General features: G+C 39.0%; 1 protein-coding gene across 4 annotated transcripts in view; it reads left to right on the top strand.

Moving 5' to 3' along the window:
* LOC131439446 (myosin light chain kinase, smooth muscle-like) overlaps positions 1-22,984 on the top strand; it is a 60,770-nt gene that overhangs the window by 25,205 nt on the left and 12,581 nt on the right. For all 4 annotated transcript variants that reach the window (XR_009231130.1, XM_058610446.1, XM_058610448.1 and 1 more), the window contains 4 exons: positions 7,815-8,109; positions 8,213-8,354; positions 19,143-19,238; positions 19,301-19,404. Coding sequence is in view for 3 of the 4 variants with exons in the window: in XM_058610446.1 (XP_058466429.1) it covers positions 7,815-8,109; positions 8,213-8,354; positions 19,143-19,238; positions 19,301-19,404 (637 nt within the window). In the remaining variant the exon portion in view is untranslated. The remainder of the gene's footprint in view (positions 1-7,814; positions 8,110-8,212; positions 8,355-19,142; positions 19,239-19,300; positions 19,405-22,984) is intronic.

Here is a 22,984-nt window from a genome sequence, read left to right as displayed (position 1 = left end):
TGTTTGTGTTTGCATGTAAGTAAATTCTGTGGTACCAATCAACCAAAAGAAAGGTAAGGCGGTGCTCTTTGGGAAGAATAATTGGATTTCTGGCATCGTGAGACATAAAAACGGTCTCTCCAATTCGTCCTTCCATTCTGATAACTCCGTGTTTATCCAAAAATGGAGACATGTTATAAAGTTTACTAGAACCGCTCAGTGCACTCTTAAGCTTACATTCAGTTGTCGTTTCCTGAAACCTTTTGAGTAGGGATACTTCGTCGGGATAAACCATACTCTGAACTACACGCCAAAGAACATTTTCGGCCGTTGACAGCTCGTCACTTGTAAGATAACCTACTTCTTTCGATAGACGACTAAAATTTCTGCTGTTCGACACGAATCGACCGACATACGCTGTCATTCGATGGAGGCGCTCCCACTTGGAAAAAGCGTTCCCATGCAATAAATCCATCTAGCGGTTTCACACAATGAGAATAACATGGCCGAAGTTCCTCGATAGTTGAAAACTGTTCGGCGATCATCTTCGGCCACTGCGTAAAGGAGTGTTTCAGAAACTCAGGACCAGCAAACCAGCTGCTACTCATGAAAAGTTCTGGACCTCGTCCCCATTTTGTCGCTAAGTCCGCAACGTTGACCTTGGTTGGTATCCATCGCCACTCACTCGAATCAGTTATAGAAAGGATTTCACCCACTCTGCAGGCAACAAATTGTCGGTAGCAACGATGATCAGAAAAGATCCACGCCAGAACTGTTTTGGAATCCGTCCAGATGAATTTTTGAGATACCGGTAGTGAGTGTGTTTCGATGATGGTTTTCAGTAACCTCGCTCCTAGTAGAGCGGCTTGGAGTTCTAACCTCGGAATGGATAACGACTTTAAGGGTGATACTTTTGCTTTCGCTGATACCAGCGCCACTTTGATTTCATCGGCTACCACGGCACGAAAATATGCAACACAAGCATATGCGCATTCGCTGGCGTCCACGAATACATGCAACTGCAGATTCACTAAATCTGACGTTTTTGTACCAGGAAAGTACGAGCGGTTGATCCGTACTTGCTGAAGATTGTTGAAATGGCTCGTCCACGCTCTCCAACGATTCAAAATGTCACCGTTTATCTCCTCATCCCACCCGGTTTTTGACCGCCATATATCCTGGATAATAATCCGACCGTGAACCAAAAAGTGTGACAGCAATCCAAGGGGATCGTACTGACTCATCACACACCGTAAGATTCCCCTCTTCGTGGTAGTGGTAACTTCCACATTCACGCTACTGGAGTATAGGAATACGTCATGTTTAGGATCCCACGACATACCAAGTACTCTCTCAATCCAGCTGCTTTTGTCCCAATCGATATGCTTCTCGGGTTGAAGAGTAGATTCCCCGACCCGTCGCAGAACCTCCGAAGAATTGGACAACCAACTACGCATATTAAAACCACCTCTTCGATGTATGAGAGCTACCTCCTTGGCCACTTTGATTGCTTCCTCTTCTGTGTCGAAGCTATCGAGGTAGTCGTCGACGTAGTGCCGGTTTCGAATGGCATCCGCTGCACGTGGATACTGTTGAGCATATTGTTCCGCATTACGGTTTTTTATAAACTGCGCGGAGCATGGGGAGCATGTCGACCCGAACGTGGCCACATCCATAATAAACACCCGTGGTTGTTGTTCTGGGTTGTCTCGCCACAAAAATCTTTGAGAGTTCTAATCCTGTTTCCTTATTTTTATTTGGTGAAACATTTCACATATGTCTCCTCCAATTGCCACCTTTCGCTCGCGAAACCCAGCAAGGACGACGGGTAGAGATGCCGTTAAATCCGGTCCTTTGAGCAGCATCGAATTTAGCGAAACGCCATCCACTTTGGCAGCCGCGTCCCAGACTAAGCGAAACTTATTTGGCTTTTTCGGGTGCAATACCACACCGATCGGTAGGTACCATACCCTGCGCAGGTCAGCAGTCTGCAATTCTTCATCCGTTGCTTCATGCATGTAGCCTTTGTATCGATACTCCTCCATTTGACGATGAATATTTGTTGCTATATTCGGGTTTGATTTCAAACGCCTCTCAAAACACTCCAATCTACGTGCTGCCATGTTGTAGTTGTCAGGAAATTCGACATAGTCATGGCGCCATAGTAAACCGGTTTCGAAGCCGCCTTCCACACGTTTGGTTGTTACTTCCAACATAAGTTTAGCCCGCTTGTCTGCTTCCGAATCTGGTCCTTGATTGACTGATACACCGACACTTTCGATGGTGAAATATTGCTTGACCAAATCATGCAGCGTACTATCCGACGAACAATCGCAAATGTGAAGACTAAAACTGGTTGGCTTTGCTCGACCTAGCACGGGACCGTACACTGCCCAACCTAAACGGGTTTTTGCTGCAACGGGTTCTCCTTGTTGACCCTCGCGGACGTGTGTCGTCGCAGTCAGATGAGCGTGCTTTACACCAATGAGTATACCAGGAGTAACGTTCTCGAAACTTTTGATCGGTAAATTACGTATATGATCATACCGAAGAGATAGATCGTCGTATCGCAGCGTTTGCTGGGGAAGAGCTAACGACCGGACGGTTTTGACGTCATCGATTTTGTACCGATAACTATTCTCCTCACTAGAGATCTCCAGTGTGATTTGTTGAGAGTCCTCCTCTACTCGGGTAACATTCCCTGTCCACGAGAGGCACAGCGATCGTTTGACACCTTCTGCTTCTAGTATGTCAGCCAATTTCTTCTCCACTAGAGTAACAGATGATCCTTCGTCTATAAAGGCATGAGTATTAACAGATTTTCCTCGATAGTGTAGCGTCACAGGAAGAATACGAAGAAGCACGGCGCCTTGTACATTATGGAGCGATATTACAGCATCTGCGTCTCGTCTAACTTTATCCGATGGCTCAGCAATAATAGAGACCAATGCCCCATGGAGTAGAGGATTGTGTCGCAACTGGCATCCTGCAATATTGCAGCGCGCCTGCGACCTACATGGCTTTCTACCATGTCTACCGAGGCATACTCGACACAGATGTAGACATCTACTAGTCGACCGAATCACCGAAGCACATATCTGCTTGATGAATAATTGATACATATTAATAGATACAGCGGCACTTGGTAACCGAGTGTAAATTACATTCGGAGAGTGTACAATTCTGTGCGAGTGGAATATTGCGTCATTTTTTAGTACATCCCGTCGTTAATCGAAAATCGGGAACCGGGAACCAGGATAGCCGAAATCGGTTTGGTTTTTTTTTCGTCAACTTACAATGACTACCGATTGAAGTAGTTTTGAGGTTAGTTTAGAAATTTATTTACGTTTTTTTGTTTCGCCTCTTTATTTATTGCTTCGTCAAACAAATGTAGACTACAGAAAAAAAGTCACAATGGTTTCTTATCTGCTATTCATTATTTCTACGACTTGGTTTCAATTTTTCTTTTAATTGTTTCCTGGACATAGATAGATTTTCTGGTAGTTTTCGTTGTAAAGGCGCATTTGAATAATTTGTCTTTTTTTGGTCAAATTTGTAATTTTTTTTGTCTATTTTTTTCCGATTATTTGAACGACTTCCAAGATGGCGACTAGAAGCAAAAAATCTTAGTTGTAAAAGTTGTGATTCGGATTGTACTCGTTGAGAAATAATGTCGTTGATAAAATAAAGCATTGTATCTTTGCGGCGTTCTTCGAATGTTTCTAATTTTTTGAGCATACAACGCGCCTTATATGATGGAAGTGGAAATGTAGTCCAGTTTAGTCTACGAAGAGCATACAGTAGAAATTGATTTTGGACCGATTTGATGCGTGCTTCGTGTACTATGTCGTGTACATGGATTCCATACTATGCTGTGTCGAGAATCGATGTTGTAGGGCAGTTTGCTGATCGGCAGGCACGCCATCACGCTGCTCGGCTGGAACAGTAGTCGCTGTGATAATCTCACTGCTGACATCCGTAAGTGGCCGCACTCGATGAGGTTGCTCGCTCGCAACCCTCCGGGGACTATCCTTAGTCAGTCTCACGCGCTTCGTTGCATCCTTCGAAGAGCCATTCTTGGCTAACCGCATCCATTGAGGCTGCTTGCTTGCAGTGTCCTCAGTTTGGTCCGATCCGTCCATCTTGAAAGTAGTCGCAAGAATGAGCTGCCGGCATGCATAAATATCTGTTTATTAATCTTATTTTTGTGTATTACATCAACATTTTACAGTACAAGTGTTTTGACCCTTTGGCCTTTCATCTTTGTTGTTCATACGATTCGTTATTAATAATAGGTGTTTTAGTTACTCTTGTTTTACATACTAATGTTTAATATTGAGCTGCCGGCGAATCACGCACGAATTTATATGCTCGCGATGCATGTCTTCTTTTTCTTCTTAGAATACGAAACCCAGCGAAATTTAAACCAACAAGAATGAAGGATGATATCATCTGGGGAATCACAATCGTTAATTGGGACTTTCGGAATTTAATACTAAGTATAACATTTAAAACGATTTTTTTTATTATTATTAAAACTCATATATTCTACATGCTGCAGTATTCTAAAATTGGCCTGACAGAAGTATACAATAATTTTATTGTGTAAGAATTATTATGATTATGAATTATGACTTTTAGACGTTTGAGTAAGAAGTAAATGTCGTTTTCGTACAAGAATAAAAGAAGAGAGCCAAATGTGAGCCTTGGGGTACATCTGAAGTGGCATTTATTGATTTGGAGTATGTGGTTTGATAGCGTACAATTTTTGTAGCGTACGTTTTATGAGATATGCTTCAAGCAATTCCAAAAATTTTTGTTCAATGCCAAATGTTTATTTTTAATAGTAATTATGGTATGTCAATTCTGCTGAAAGCTTAAGTCAATATATAAAGTTTCTACATAATTTCCATTGTCCATAGCTTTCAAAGTGAAATTAATAAAATCCAAGAGATTTGTTGAAGTAGAACGACCTTTGTAAAAGCCATATTGTTTTGGGGTTTTAATTTTTAACTTATTGAAACAATTCTGGAATGCAAGAGATAATGGCAATGTCTGATTTTGAGTCTGATTTAAAGATCGGTACGGTTTCTGGAAATATTCCTGTTCTTAGAGATAAGTTGAAGGAATGGTGTAATGGTGTTGTGGGTTTAGTTGCTAATTGTTTCAAAATATTGGTGCTATTCTGTCAGGTCCTTTGCAGCGTTTTGGCTGGCCTGCAGTGAATATTTCTTGCTTTGATAATTGATTGATACAGATGTCATTAGAAAGCGCAAGTCCGTATCGACATATGATTTATCTATTTCTTGGAAAAAATACCAAATAAATTGCAAATTTCAGTGCTATTATTTCCGAGGGTTCCATCTAGGTGCATTTGGTAAGGAAGGATGTTATTCTTTAGTTTTGTTTTGACATTGCTGATACATAGTTTTTGGATGCTCCTTGATTTCGCCTCATATTCTTTGTGTGCCGAGTTGATTGCTATTTTCAGGTCATTGCAAATGTCGAGCTTCTATACTCAATATATTTTGCCAGTTTAATGTACTTAGTCTACGCTTTGCTTCTTCGAAATTCGTTTCATGGTATTCCGGTACTTCCTCGAAAGTGGTTCAGGGAGAAAATACACAGAGGCAGCAATATGTTTTTCTCCCGATATTATTGCTTTGGTTTAAGCATCTTCAAATTCTGTGTGTTTATTTGTTTTAATTTTGTTGTATCAAAGATAGCACTAAGTTACGATCATGCCGGAATACGTTATAGTTATTTCCAAAGATTTCTTCACATTTTACGCTTTCGTCCCAACAACTTTCAGTTCCAAGAATAACTGAGAAAGAATACACCCGGCGATAAGACCAAAATTAGGTTAAAACCGGGTCTAAATAAAAACTTATAAAACTTAAACTTAAACTGAGAAAGAAGATGATAATATATTTTGTTGAATTTCCTTCATTTTGGCTGGGATTTTCATGCGATTGAAATTCTGACAGTAGACAAGAATTTTAATCGCACTCTGTTGTGAAGGCGAAAAATTTTGAGGATTTGATTGAAGTTAAATGTCGCTTACGTCATTATAGGATACCATCTCAATAGACGTTGCCGTTATTTGCGAAAATTCGGCATTGTAAAATGATGATTCGTAGGAGATGGTCTGATGTTGTTGGAACGTCTTCCAATGCTAATAGCATATTTTAGGAACCGAAAGTTGGATCCGGATGAAATTCAGAAATGCTGTATGGTAGCACAATATCTTTCATTTTTACCTACGTTTGTGGAAATCGGATAAACCATCACTGAGGAAAGTGAGTGAGATTATTTGACACATACACACAGAGACATTGTTCAGCTCGACAAACTGAGTCGAATCGTTTATGACACTTAGCCCTCCAGGCCATTTTTTAATCGATGAGAAAGACAAAAATTTATTATAGAAGTCTTGAACAAAAAATTATGGAAAACGATCGACACAATTGAACTTTGTTGCAAGAATACTTATAGGCGGAATGATAAAAAAGGTATCATAGCACTGCTAGTTGTAATAAAAACATTTCACTAAGAAGAACCAGTTTATAGAAGACAATATGAAAACATTTCATTTTTCTTTCCTAATCTGATGGAGGCGCAAGGTTTATCGTTCCGATACATCAACCACGATTCGGGTTTAGCTAAATTGTTTATTTGGGTTGACGTAGTGAATTAATTTTGACGCTCGAAATAACAAATAGTAAATTTCTCCAAGCTAGTATAGAACCTTGAACTGTCCGCGATTGTTTTTATACGTTTTGCGCACCGACTCACACCACAATGACAAACCATGCGTCTTCAGTCACCACCGAATGGATCGGAATGACCGAATAAATCAAATTAATTTAGAAGAAGCGAGTGTAATTTTTGTGGCAGTATCATCCTGCCAAGTTGTAAACCTCGAACTCGGCATTCATATGAACGAGCTGACACTAACTGCAGCGAACTCCCACGACTATAGTAAGATAAAGCACGTCCATCCGAAGTATTAAACTACTTACAGTTACTTTGTTTCTGTGCGCACATGGCAACCATTATTTGTAAGCAAATTATTTCCAAGTTGTAATATCAAGCAAATTAAATTTTGTTTATACTAAATTAAAGCAGATAATGAAACAAGCAATTAGATTCTTAACATCAAATGATACGGCATAATTTTTTTCCTCAATTTTACCAATAACAATAAATTTAATGTATATGAAATACTCGTTACAATTGATACATTCAAAAATCAACTTCTTTCGTGTCTTCGTCACACGATGGTATTGAACTCGTGTTACAGGCTAAGAGAGTACGAACCAAGATGAAAGGCGCCCTGAAAGTAAATCTAAACCATTCCGAAAAAAACGCACTGTTTACATCCGTCCCACACATAGTAGAATCCGAGTGATACGTAATCAACTTATGGCGTGTTTTCTGCTTTCAGCGTGCCAACTGTTTTGGCCAGTTGTGCCCCATTGCATGCGTCAGAATATGGCAAAACACTCGCTCTGTCGAGGCGATCCACATTCTCTTTAAATAAAACACCATTAATCCGTCAGTTGCGAATACAGTCAAACCGTCAACGTCGTCTCCCTGCTACTCCTCCGAACCCCCCTTGGAAAAACAGTTCAACGTAACGAAAAACGACCACTTGCTCCTCCCCGGTTGGATGGATGAATTGAAATTCTGTTTAGCACGAAACGATTGCAGTCAATCGTGTGCTTCAAATGCTTTTGCCGACTTCACTGGAACCGTAACCAAACGATTCCAAATCTGTAGCACATATCGATGTTTTGCTTTCTAACGGATCTTTCCCATTTGGTCTTTTGCAGATCTGGCACCAGCGTTTCCCTACCGGCATGTTAACCTCAAGCAGAACGTTGATCCCCGCCAGCAATTCGACATTCTGCCCGAACTAGGCCGGGGCACCTTCGGTACAGTTTTCCTGTGCCGAGAAAGGGATACCGGATTAGAGCTGGCGGCAAAAATCGTCCCCTGCAAGAAGAAGAAAGAGCGAACCGATGCCATTCGGGAGATTGACATCATGAGCTGTCTGCATCATCCGCGGCTGATACAGCTGTACGATGCATTCGACTACGAAAATAAAGTATATGTGATACTAGAACTGTGAGTACATCATTTGGCCAGCCGGTGGCGGCATGCGACCTCCAACGTGAACCATGATTCATCGTGATCTCTCCTGTATGCTCCTATACTTGATCTCTTCTAGAGTCCAAGGCGGTGAACTATTTGAACGCGTTATAGACGACGACTTCGTGCTGACTGAGAAAGCGTGTGCCGTGTTTATGAGGCAAATCTGCGAGGGAATGGAGTATATTCACAGCCGAAACATAATTCATCTGGACATGAAGGTTTGTTTCGCTGCGGATGGAAAACACCGGGTTGGTGTTTCGGGAGTGATATTTTGACTGGGGTTCGCTCATTAGTAATGCAATTACATGCTGCGAATATTTATAAAACGATGGGAAGAACCCGGCCAGAGGAAAACGATGCAAATCTTTTCCATTCCATGTGAATAATTATCGATAACTGAGGGAGTGTATTAATCATTAGGCAATTCCCGTATGTTGTTGGTTGCGGCGGAAGCTATGACAAATGGTGCTGACTCAGATTAAGGAAAATGTGGCGATACACTATTTACAATCCCAGAAAACGATAATTGCTGGTCAAGAGCACAGGACGAGTTTTATAAGTAGTTCATCACACATAATGTGGGTGTTTCAATGTTACGCGAATTGAAATTATTTAGAGCTATAACGTGAAATTACTCATTTTGTAGCCGCTATATGACTATAGACGAGTAAGCTTGTGAATTCATATCGTTATCACATATGTCAAAGAATTTGAGCTGGAAACAATTTTCTTGAAATCTCAACCCGGCTTTTCTTGAAATCTCAACCCGACTCTGCCGTTCTATTGATTTTAGTTTTATTCGATTTTTGAAGAAATCTTTCCACTACAAAATTGATTAAAAAAATCAGGCATGGTTTTGGCATTGTTAGGAAGGTTTACAATTATTTTCAAATTTTTCGAAGACGTATTTATGATATTAAAAACGTGCTTAATCCAGCTAACAGTGAGATGATACCTTTTTTATCAATCCGCAAGTGTTTTTTGCATGAATATTCTTCGGTGTTCTAGTTCTCATGATATTATTTTAATGACCGTCGTATTAATCGGCAAATGAGATTTTAATCACTCATTACTCTGTAATGTCGAAACTGTAAATCGGACCGAATTTAAAGCTAAACGTGTGACAATCGAATGAACATTCCATGAGATGTCGAAGTAAATTCCACTTTAGAGTTTTTCGTCACTATTTACGGTACTTCCAGAGCCGGTATTCAGAAACCAGCATAACAAAACCGATTCGTATGGCCATAAATAATTTTGACGAATAAATTGCAATAGTTTTGAGTCCAACTTTAAAGCTTTTGGGATTGTCATCTTCTGTATCGGTTTGAGTTTTAAAAATTCATCATCCTGTAATTGCAGAATCGGAAATCAGAATTGTATTAAATTCATTAATTTTGTATGGGACCATAAATTTATTTCAATTTGATTTTTTGTTATTGAATTTCGAATTGGCTTTTTTGAGAAAACGATTGAGCTTTGAGAAACGATTCGATACTGGAATAAAATACCAGAATTCTAAAATCGGTGTAGCCGAAGTCAGATAAATTCACCTGAGTAGCTGTATAGTTTAAATTTGTTTCAAAATGTTTGTAAATCAGTGTAGATATCTTTGAGAAATCGTAGTGCGAATGAAATTTTTGGGTACTTTCCGAATAGAAAACTGAATACCACTAAAACTGAAATAAGTTTATTTGGTTATTGACTATGGTTCTTAGATATCATTTGAATTTTAAATCGGTTCAGCCATCTACGAGAAAAAATAATTACACAGTTTTAATTTCGTTTCACATATCATCCTGTAGTTCCGGAACCAGAAGTCGGATCCAAACATAATTCAGGAACCTTGTTTGGGAGCATACGACTTTTCATATTAATGTGAGTTTATAGAAAACGGTTGAGTTATCTGCGAAAAAATTGAGTGAATTTATATGTCACACATGCATTTGCTGATCTCGACAAATTGATTCGAATGGCATATTCGAACGAATATGTTGCCAAAAACGAACCGTGCTAAAATCGGTCCGAGGCAAAATATCATGAAAAAGGATGCTGTACATAGTCTTTTTGGTACTTAGAAACAATCGCATGTAACAGTATGAAAAATCGTGTTTCACGTTGCTCTCAAGCATTTGCTTTGTCATACAGCGCTCAAAACTTCTACTGCTGGAATAGGGGGAAAAGTCGCTTACACAAAAATAACAATATATAAGCTTGTTGGATAGGTATTTCCATGCGGAATCTAAGTCTGAAAACATATTCTGTTTTCAAGGTCAAGTGTGATAGATACTGTCAAAATACTGAAAATTTTGACTTAAAACGTATAACTCAAAAAGTAAACATCCAATCTCAAAACCATTCAATAGCGTTTAGGGTGACGGGAAGACCTTTCATTTGCGATTAGTTTGATCAAAATCGGTCCAGTCATCTGTGAGATCTCGACCTTTTTGTTGATAACACACATCCAGACACACACACATATACAAACATACACACACACACACACGCGCGCGGACATTTGCTCAGTTCGTCGAGCTGAATCGATTGGTATATGACTCTCGGAAATTTTTTCTAAAGTTTGAGCGAATGCTATACCTATTTTTTATATTTATAAAAAAAGGTAAAAATACTTGAAAATGTTTAAATTTATTTTTTCACATTTCCGTACCACACTTTTTTTTTGTTAGTAATAAATTAAATTTTTTTGACTCGTTGAAGTATTCCAGTTTTATTATTTTTTTTAATGTTGAAAATCAAAATTTGTGAGTCTTTCTATAAAACTTACCACTAAACCCGGCATCTCCATTAAAGTTCTGTTAGAATGGAACGCATGGTAAGGGAACGAGATATTTATTGCTTAGCTTAGCATAGTTGACCACCCGTGAGTTTCCTGAAATTGATCAGAAATCAGAAATAAATTGAAATTGCATTTTGAACTAAATGTATGATACTTGGTAGTAGTAGATCATGCTCAACGTGCAACCTAAACCTTAGAGCAAATTCAGCAGCTGCACGATTCATATGGGTGGTCTATAATCACCCCGATTCTGCAATCCGACGGATTTGTGATACGAACGAATCTACACTTTCGTTCGAGTTCGAATTTTGCATTCTTCATTGCGTTCGACTTGTATGATTCGATCGACTCTCGTTCGGGAACACTTGAAATTTCGAACACTAACCATCAAAGCTGTCAACACTACTTACACGTTTTATATTATTTATATTATTCATTTCTTAGTAAACGAAACCGTCACACTATTATAAACAAATTAGAACGTTTCTAAAGTAATACGTACGCAAGTCGATCGAGTAATGTTCGAAAATTGAAAAACTCGAGCGGAATGCAGAACGGGAATCGATCGGAATATTTCCAATCGATCGACATACAGAATAGGGGTGAATATAACTAAAACTGAAACAAATGTATCCCTAGCAAGTCGTTTTAGTTTTATTTATTCGAACAGTTCTACTGTCAAATTTAAAACTGGTATACGCTGCCGTTCTATTTTTTCTATATTTGAAACACAGATAAAACGCTGCTGGGGCTGCTAGTTTATTTTGTTATAATTTCTAGATTTAAATTCTAAAACTGACATAAATTCTGCATCTAGAACTACTACACTCCTGATCATGCTCTTAGAGCATTGAAATGATCAATAACGTAGAAGACCACTCCCATGCAGGTCACTGTGGAAAGAGAAGAAATGTTAGTTCAACACTTTTTGTTACTAGTTATCGAGGAATTCTCTGTATCACCACAAATGTCACAGGAAAGAACTATTGTTAGGCTGTAAGCCATCGCGAATTATTTTAATCACTGAGAATATCAATTCTCGAATCGATATTATATGATATTATATGTTGATATTATCGAATCGTCATATACCATTCGAATTAGTCCCTCGATATTAGCAAATATCAGTTTGTAGGTGTGTGTACGTATGTATGGTACGAAAATATATAGTCGCTTTTCTCGAAGTTGGCTGTACGAATTTTCATAAACTTAGATTTGAATTAAAAATCTCTTTGTTCTACGATTTCTCAAAGATGGCTACACTGATTTTCAAAAATTTCGAAACAAATGAAATGGTTAACAATACTTACCTTACCTAACAGCTATAGGCCTGGGGTGTCCTTTGCTGTATCAAGCATATGTCTCCACAAAACTCGGTCCATGGCTGCTCGTCGCCAGCCACTCAAAGCACGGATGCTTCTGAGGTCACCCTCCACTTGATCGATCCACCTTGCTCGCTGCGCTCCGCTCGCTCTCCTTCTTGTACAAGTCGGATTAGATTCAAGAACCATTATCACTGGGCTGTCGTCCGACATCCTTATGACATGCCAAGCCCATCGTAGACGTTCGAATTTAGCTGTCCGTACGATGGGTGGTTCTCCTAGCAGCTGTTGTAATTCGTGATAAACACGCCGTCTCCACGTTCCGTCTTTCATCTGCACTCCGCCATAGATGCTCCTCAGTACCTTTCTTTCGAAAACACTGAGGGCGCGTTGGTCCTTTGCCAACAAAGTCCAGGTCTCGTGGCCATAGAGAACAACCTATCTAATTAGCGTTTTGTAGATGGTCAATTTCGTGCGGTGGCGTACCATTAAACCCGGCGGGTTTTTCTGAGTCCAAAGTACGCACGATTCCCTGCCAAAATACGTCTATGAATTTCTCTGCTGGTGTCATTATCGGCGGTCACCAGTGAGCCCAAATACACGAACTCGTCAACCACCTCGATATCGTCACCGTCTATCAATATTCGTGGTGGGAGGCGTAGTGTTTCTTCTCTAGAGCCTCTTCCTCTCATGTATTTTGTTTTCGACGCATTTATGGCCAGTCCGATACGCCTAGCTTCAGCTTTCAGTCCGATGTAAGTTTCCATCATCTTCTCAAGGTTACGTGTCAGCGAAGCCAAAAAGTTGTACGGAATTTCGGAAGATCGTGCCACTCGTGTCGATTCTCGCTCTTCGAATCACACCTTCCAGGGCAATATTGAAAAAGATACAAGGAAGTCCATCACCTTGACGTTGCCCGTATTCGTGCATGATCTGCCATAGCTGTTCTCGATCGATTGTGTCGTATGCCGCTTTGAAGTCAATGAATAGATGATGCGTGGGTACGTTGTATTCACGACACTTCTTGTACTTGTCTTATCGTGAATATGTGATCCGTAGTGGTGCAGGCTCCAGTAAATCCCGCTTGGTACGGCCCTAAGAATTCCTTAGCTATTTGGGAGAGTACCTTGTAGGCTCTGGTTGTCCCACAGCTCTGGTAGAAGGTAGCCGCTCGATGCCCACTTTTCCACACCTTCTGTCCCGTCCAATTAAGTTCCTGCAATGCTACAACATCGAAGCCGCGGATTTGAAGCTCATCATGCAGCATTCGGCCGTATCCTGGGAAGCCAAGCGATTTGCAGTTCCATGTGCCAAGCTTCCAATCGTAGTCCTTTGTTCGTTGCGTAGGTCTTTGCCGATTATTCCGAGTCGTATTTATATCCTGATTATTCGTAACAAGTGTTTTCCGGGCGGCTTGTTAGGCCTGCACCAATCTCCTGTCTCGCCGGAGGGCCATCGTGTCAGCACTGTTTAGAGTCCCACACTGGCACAAGGACGGTAATCAGCCGCTCCTAACATGGAGAACAGACGCTGTTTCGAACCGCCCCAACATGGGGAACAGACGCTCGGGTAGGCTCGTTCTCTGTAAAGAGAAGGCAAGCCCCCCCTTCCCTGTCAGCATACGACCAAGGTCCCACCGCGGTTGGTTACCCGATATTTCCTATGGTTACTCGTACCCCAGCCGGCACCGCGGGGAGGTAGGGATAGGAGTTACTGGACAAGAGGCTAAGAACCACATTGTGGCCTGAATTGAGCATTGTCCAGTCGTTTACCAGCTAATGGTTAACAATACTTTAGGTGAATTTAACTGACTCCGGCTAGCGGCGGGAATAGAGATTTTACATGAAAAATAAATCATTTATGAGTACATAACGCTGTAATTTTTTCAGATTTTTAAAAAATGTGGACGGGCATAATATCAGACTTTAAAAAAATAAATCATTCGGAAAACCATGCGTCCCCATCAAATTGTCATCATCGCATGGTATTTAGTTCTTAAATCATATATCAAATGCCCTCAGAACTAAATACCATGCGTTTTCATCTACAACTTGTGTTGAGGGCTTAAGAATGAATTTTCATAAGAAGTAAGAGAAATATGAATCAAAACTGATAAATTGGCAAATATTTAGGTTTTAATATGCGGTTTTAGTTTTTATTCATTAACTGATAATTCATCTTACATTTATTTTACATTTATTGTATTCAAATCAAATAATAATTATATTTAGTAAAAATTCTAGAGGACAATTAAATTGTAGTTCTTTTGCAGAAAATAGTATTCCTAGATACGAAGCGCAAAATCAAGGATAATTCGAAACCAAGCGAAATCTAAAAAACTATCAGTTTTAAGGTAAAATGTTCGTCGACGTTCTGTATCATATGGTATGAAAAGCCAAGTTGCCTCAGTTCGTGCTAGCATCTCATCAGACACAGTCAACAATTGTTTACGGTCGAGACGATAAAAACAAAGACAATACAGTGTAGTGGACAATAGAGTGTACGAAATGGGCAAATACGATTTAACAAAGCCTGAAACTTGGCCTACAAGGCCAAATTCAATCTGTATTGATTTCAAGCGATGCAAAGTTAGACCAGCAGCAACCGAAATTGAAATCTTGCTTAAGGAACGAATGCATCTAAACGTTACTGATGTAAGTGAGATTCAATTCAACAAGGCGTCTAACTGTGTGTACATTATGTTCAAACGTGAAAAAGATGCAATTGCATTTGCTTCGGTTAACAACGAGGTGCACAGCGTTGAGTGTGACAACATTAAATACAAAATTCCTGTGCACATGGTGGACAATGCCATACAAGTACGCGTGCATGACCTTCCCCCGCAGTCCAGTGTTCGGGAAAGTATGTCGCAGTACGGTGAAGTTCTTTCCATCGAAAGGGAAGTATGGCGGAATTTTTTTCCGGGTATCCGGAATGGCGTGCGAGTGGTACGTATGCAACTACGTAAAGCAATTCCATCTTACATCATTTGTAATCAAGACGGGAAACATCCGTGTAAAACGCTGATTACGTATGAAAATCAACTGGTTACATGTCAGTTTTGTGAACAACCTGCACACTACGGCAAACCTTGCACTGAAACCGCAAAAACGACATCTTCAAACAAAAATAAGGACAACCACCCAACAACGGAAACTAGTGAGCGCAGTACTCCTGTTGTACCATCAAACCCACCAGCAACTGCAATTAATGCACAACAAGGCGCGTCTACAGCAACTAACAACCAACCCAAGAATGCGAATTACAAGGAAAACGAAGAAAAAACGGAAACCAACAACGATACCACCGATGAGGCAATGGAGGACGAGACGAGCCACGAACAAAGTGCCCCTCACTCATCGCAAGATAAAAATGGAAGCTCCTCTCCCCCTAGAATAAGGGTGACAACGAGATCCAGCGGTAGAAAAATTATTTTATGTAATAAAAACAAGGCTCATTCGGCCACGTAAAGCTTGTACGCAAATTGGCCTGAATAAAAAAATTTAAAAAAAAGCCAAGTTGCCTGAAATTGCTCAACAAGCCAGCTAAAGTCAAACGGCTTGAGCTTATAAAGACGGATTAATCAAACTGGGGTCGGACGGACAGTAAATCCGTCGAAACTAAATGTATGAGAGGGAAAGGCTTTAAAATATAATACCTTCCCACTCGAATAATGATGCATGGCGACGATATCGTGGTGGTTCATGAATTCATGTATTCATTCATTTATGGCCGCCGATAAGGATACAAGAAAAGTAATACATCACCATAAGAAATTAATAAACCACGGCAAAGAGTGGTCATAGTCTGAGCTGTATGAAGACGACTTCTAGATACATAAAGCTTGCTTCAAATAGAATTGGAACAAAGACAATTGCCTGTATTTCAGTCATTTATTATTGTATTCAAGATCTTTTTTTATACAAATGTAGCGTTTTCTTCATACTTTTAAGAAAAAATACGAATAAAATTATTCGTCACGGTTTTGAAGGAATTCTCGAATTTTTCCTGTAACACGGCTCAGTAGGCGGCGCACACCTTCTTCGTCCATCGTTTTAGCTATCTTATTCCACCAGGTCGTCATCTGATTGATGTCTTTGACAACGTTTCCCTTTGCCTTGAGTCTCCTCTTCATGATTGCCCAGTATTTCTCAATAGGGCGGAACTGGGGGCAGTTGAGTGGGTTAAGGTTTTTCGGAACAAACTGGACCACTTTCTCTGCATACCATTCTTGAACGGCTTTGCTGTAATGACAGATTGCCAAATCTGGCCAAAACATTACAGGATGGTCGTGGGATCGAATGAACGGCAGACACTCTTTTTGGTATAGTTCCGATGTCATTGTCTTATTTGTAACGAAAACTTTCGTTTTTTTTGCCGCAGCTGCAAATGCCCGGCCAAATCATAAATTTTCTTGCAAATTTGTCGGCAAAAACAAATTTAAATTTGGCTGGAACATCCCCCCGAGCCGTTGCCAAGTAAAATTTTTGACCTGGGATTTGACCGAAGTCAGCCTTGACACAGGTTTCATCGTCCATCAGAAGACACCCGTTGAACTTGGTCAGCACCTGGTCATATAGTTTCCGAGCACGAATTTTGACCACACTATTTTGTTTCATGGTCCGATTTGGCTGTTTGCTAGCTCGATACGACTTGATTCCTTCCCGGAGTCGAGTTCCCCTCACGGTACTATGGGCAGCACCGAATTTTCTGGCCAGATCACGGTCCGACAGATTAGGATTCCTCTTAATCGTCTTCAAAATCTTACCACGCAATTTCCGGTCGTCAGTTCGACTCCGACGATCGGCTTGAGGCTTCCGAATCGTCGTCAATGTTTTCTTATACCGTTTGATAACGCGTCATACGGTATTTCTGGGCAATTTCAGCTGTTTAGCTAGCCTAGATGCAGACCACAATGGATTTTCCAAATAACTGTGCACAATTTTTTTTCCTTCTTTCGGCTTCCATGTTGATTGTTTACAAAGTACAGTCGATTTTCGGAATGTCAAAAATCATACGTGAAGCTGACAAAATTCCCGACACGTGGGCGCCAAGAGCTTCCAAATCCGTCCACCAGGAGCGCCACAATATGAGCAAAAGTTTGTTCCAATTCTAAATGAAGCAAGCTTTAATAAACGGGCTTGAGCTGATACGTGAGAAAAGTACTCCACGGAACACCAGAAAAAGACCACTAAGTGCAAGTTAATTCAATTAAGTATATTTGCGAAAGCGTTTGAAATTCAACTTTTATACATAACTTAGTTTGTCATTTATTCTTAGTTAATACATATTTCGATTAAAGCAATAAAACAATTCGATTTTCCGAAACTGTTTAATGAAGGGGTCCTCTTCAGGACCTTCTTCAGCAAAAAACTGAAAATATTAAATTTAAAAGAACATGTTGTTTGTATAGAAAATCGACGATGCAAATTAATACGTTCTTTTTGGGTCTTCGGGATTTGCTGCAGGCGCTTCGACTTGATTTCTATCTGGTTTATAGTATTTCTTAGAACTGCTAATAGCTAACCTCGAAACCTCCAGACTATCCCGCAAGATTTTGAAGTTAGAAACGAATTACAACCGTCCGCTGGCACATATGTTCACTAATGCATTCCCTGCATCATTACTTGATAAATCAACCCAGACGTGCGGGCGTGTGTAAATAACATAAGGAATAATATTCTTTTATCATTATTAATTACGTCAATACTCAAGCCTTGAACTCAATTTGTAGTTGGAAACGCATGGTATTAAGTTCTAATGGCATGTGATATATGATTTTAGAACTAAATATCATGGTTTTCCAAATGATTTATTTTTTCAAAGTCTGATATTATACCCGTCCAAATTTTTAAAAAATCTGAAAAATTACAACGTAAAGTACTCATAAATGATTTATTTTTTTATGTAAAATGTAGAGTGGTACCAAAATTGTAAGTGCGATAAAAAAATTCAAAAATTTTGAACATTTTTTTTCGCATGGAATACATTTTGAAAAATTCTGAAAAAATCAGAAAGGTTTCCCATAATTCCTAAAATATTTCTGATTTTTTTCAATTTTTTTGTTAAAGGGGTTTTGAAAAATTGAAATAAAATGAAAATCAGAAGAACCACCCTAACTTCACCAATATGGCAGTTAAAGGGTTAAAATTTTGGGAAAATCATCTCCAATATAAACCCTTTCAAATAGCGTATATAATTTTTTTTTCTGTTTGGGGCAGTTTTTATATGAAAACCCGGCTACACCCTTTGCATTTCTTTTATTCGTTTCGTCAGCACTTTTCCAATAAGTTTTTCCGTTGTGTGCTAATCAATGTTAGACTAATTCCTTGTTTATTCCTTAACGAATATAATAACTCTATATTTGAATCTGTCTCACTAGTTGAACAAACTCATTTCGGTTATACCTATTGGTTCCCGATTTTCGGGTTTGAAGGTACAATAAGCAAGAGTTAAAAATTTAGAATGAATCCCGTATCGGTTTCAAACATGACTGAACCAATTTTTAATAAACTAGGAATCAAATGAAAGGTTTCGTGATTCCACAGTTTGCCATTGAAATTTGTTCCTATCTGGATCCGAAATCACAATGGTATCAGTCATAAAAACATCAAATCGTTATTTAAGTGTCGATGTTATAAACGTACGAAACCCTCGGAACTAGTCTCATAATTTTTCATATATGTAGAAGGCCGAACACACTCATTTTGGTTACGATTCCCAGCTTCCTGCTCGGAACGCACTTAAGACAGTGTTAGAAAGATTCTAAAATGGGAACTACATCTACATTTAAGTTTTTGATTAAGAATTTACATTAAAATATTCTGGCTTCCATAATTTTTAAACAGAAAATTCAGAATGAACCTAAAATTAATATCCGTTTTCAGCCAGAGAATATTCTATGCTTGACAAAGACTGGAAACCGTATAAAAATAATAGACTTTGGATTTGCCAGGCGATATGATCCGGATAAAAAACTTCAAGTAAGTCAAACATAGGATTCGTGAGCACATCTCAAGTGGTTTAATAGTTCATCCATTTTTAGGTTATGTTTGGAACAACCGAGTTCACAGCTCCCGAAGTACTAAACTACGATGAAATCTACTTTTACACGGACATGTGGAGTTTGGGTGTGATTTGCTACGTCCTGTAAGTGAACATCTTTGTGAGCTTGTGCATAATCAGTGTCAAACTTTTCGAAATCTATTAACCATGAATATGATACCAAATTGGCTTCTGTACTCAACGTGTACATAACACATAGCTTAACGCACATATTACCTCTGTTTTCACTAAACGTCGTGTGTCCATTGCATGCTTTCTCTGGTAAACCCATCGGACTTCTTTACGACTAAACAGACTACTTCTTACCAGACTTTTGACCGCTCCTTTTCCGTAAAAAATCCTCTCCTTAATGCATTCTCTGCCTCATTGTTCAAGCGTTACATTGAACTTTAATTCCATCACACAAAAGCATTCATTTCAACTATTAAAAGCACCTGCTTATAAAAGTAGAAACAGGACTACTCCAGGCAGATGTGTGCTTTCTCTTCCGTTCAATATTCGTCCTCCGTAGAACTACTCTCGAACTATATTCTACCGAAGTAGACTTTCACAGTTGGAAGGACTAACCCCTATTTTTTTGCAAGATTTTTATGATATAAAATAACGTTATTTTTGCAATCTACAGTTCTCAAGCTTACATTCCACAGATGTTGAGGTATGAGCAATGCAAATACTAAAGAGAGGGTGATTCTTGATAACATAACGTTTTATTTTTGGTTTTTATTATCGATAATCGTGCGCAGTCGACCTAAACACAACAACAACACAACGAAACAGTTTCCAAGAAAAACTACTTGAAACGATACAAAACTAGGAGAACTTCTTAGTCAATGGTCTAGCGAAGGCAGACGATGCGTATTGTTTAAAGTGGATTTTCTTGAATGGAACAAACCTCAATCAATTAAGGAAATGCGAAAGTACGGTTTTTTTTCGACTCACTATAGAAATTGTACTTCCACATCAACGATGATCTCGTCTAAATCATTAAAACTAAATATGGTAGAGGATTGTTTCCGCTTGAATTTTATTCCAAAAAAAAATTAATAACAGTGGATAACTCAAATGATCAATAATGCAACATACGGATCAATTGACTTAAACAATCTAACAACTGTCAAAAAAGGGACGGGTAAGTCAACGCCTTTCACGCAGCCCAACTGGATTCAATTCTCAACCCCGCATGTAGAGTCAGATAGTTTTTCTGGCCCAAAGAGGCGATTGACCTTGAGAGTAATACCACTATAATCGATACAAAAAAAAACTGTCACAAACAATAGAGATATTCATGAACTTTGAATTCTCTGCTACCCTAGAGAAGAAGAAAAATTTCATCTTTGAAGCCCATATGAAAGTAAAATAATCGAAGGATCCTATATCAAAAACTTGAAGAAATATAATTCAGATCGTAAAGTTTTCGTTTCTTCTGAATTGTTGATAAAATCATATGGTGTCTAATATTGTTACTACCAATATGTTACATATTCTTTGGTACTTTGATCGGGAGTTCCAAGAATACTAAGTCTTATCTAATGTCTTTGTTTTCTTCAGAATAGGTTTAAAGGCTCCTGATCAGAGTTTGTACAGCCGTGTTCGGTACGCTTTCGCCAGTTTGTAAGTTTTCTCATCATTTCTCGTTCTTTTGATTCTCGTTTACACTTTATCACGTGGAGTTAAGAACAATTTCGAGGTTTTCTGACTTTCAACTCAAAAATTATTCTATTATTCGTACCCCCTCCTGCAAGACTTTGAAGTAGTCGCATTGAGCCAGATCAAGCCGAAAACAAGAGATTTTGATCATGAACTTCGTTTTGTAGATGTGACCGTTGGTGATGCATTTTGTTACTTCGTTTCTCACAAGTGCATATGATGTGAATCGAAACTGCATGGTGGAGGGGGAGTTTTGTTCGAAGTCTACGTAGTCTTAAAATTTTGTTTATTTAATTATGCTTTTTTTATTGTTTTGTTATGAGACGTGAGACCATTATCAACTTAACTTTTGCTCAACGATGAACGGTTTCGAAAATAAGTAAATGGTTGAAATATCACAAATAACATTTTGCGAGAGATACATCATTGAGGCGAAACTCGAACATACACACACTTTGCTCGTTCATTTGACCCACTATTAAAAAAACATGTTTTGTTTCCTATCGTTTATCCGGGAATAATGTTTGAGGAGTTTTGTCTGTTTTAAAGTTGGTAGATTAGCCGAACAAACCCGATTTAATCTGAGGGATAATCGGATATTTGTTTGTATTAGGTATTGTCTTAACCTTTTGGACGAAAATTTGTGAAACGCCACCTTTTTTTTGGCTACATAGCGTGTTGAAATGTAGGGATTTCGTGTAAAATTATACTCAATCTTTTGCTTCGTCTTTCTACACATTGCTACCGGGTTCTTTCTTTTACGCGCTTGTAATACAAAGTCAACAAGTCCTTGAAGCCATTTTTACTCTTTAGATGGTTAAATTACAGATTTGCATCATGTTTTACAAATCACAATGTGAATGGGTTGGGTTTTCCACGTAGCCGAGCAACATTTTGTCAGTCCCCTCTTGACTCAATTCTAACTAGGCCGGAACAATCCATACAACTACGCAATTCGCTTTCAATAAACTTCAAAGAAGAGCTGTACTACTTTGGGTTGATATCTGACTAGTTAAATTGATTTTTATTCTGAATCCAATCAATACAAATGATTTGAATGTATAAATAATGAATGTTTGTGATGTAAATTGATAAAAACTTTCCGCTCAAAACTGGCTCCCAAAATTTCAGTTCGGAACCGATTATTGATGTTGTTAATAACGAAAGTCTTCGTTTCGTACTGATAACGCGAATTCGATCATCTTGGGTTCTCGTCCTCGCTGGAGAACACCAATGTTAATGATTGGATCGGTTCCTGTTCTCGTCCTCTCTGGAGGACACCAATATTACTGAGGGACCGTTTCCTCTTGGCTCCTCTTGGGGCCACCAATGTTACTGAGGGGTATCTGTATGAAGCCTAGTGTAATTGTTTCGCAGCCGGATAGCTCTCGTAGCGGTCTATCCACCTTGAAATCAATTACACTTGGGCTGGTTTTCGGACAAGTAAATTACCCTCTGACTACTGTGAATTGCAAGTGATTTATTTTAACGAAATCTTTACTATATATACAAGTATTTTCCTTACAACAAATGTAAATGTTGCGCGACATTAACCGCAACATTCTCGGTTTTCCCTTTCCATCCCATTGCGGGACCCTAGCTCACACGGATACCGAAAGCTGAGCGGAAAGATTTTATTGCTCTAATTGTGGAAATTCCTGTATTTGGCCCTAGACCCGCTTGAACAGCGGCTTGTCTCGGCTTGCACACAAATCATAAATCTATACCTGCTTTATTCAGGCACTACAACCGCTTGAAGAGCGGTTTAATTTTGTTCATTATTTTCTTAATACTTTACAATGTCTAGACCCACTCTTTGGGCCATCGGATAAAATCCCTGATTTGATTTAATTATTAACTGATATAATTGAATTATTAAACTGGTCCGTAACAGATGTCTTGATATTCCTCAATATGATTCCAATGAACGAGTTTTCCGAATGAACTCAAATAGTAGATTCTGAGCAAAAAATATCGTATTAATAATTGGTCATGAATTCTCAGAGAAAGGCCTCAA

Source organism: Malaya genurostris, chromosome 3, assembly GCF_030247185.1.
Source record: "Malaya genurostris strain Urasoe2022 chromosome 3, Malgen_1.1, whole genome shotgun sequence".
In the NCBI taxonomy this organism is placed as follows: domain Eukaryota; kingdom Metazoa; phylum Arthropoda; class Insecta; order Diptera; family Culicidae; genus Malaya; species Malaya genurostris.
Note: the sequence above shows the minus strand (reverse complement) of the source record. Positions and strands in the feature narration are given on the sequence as shown.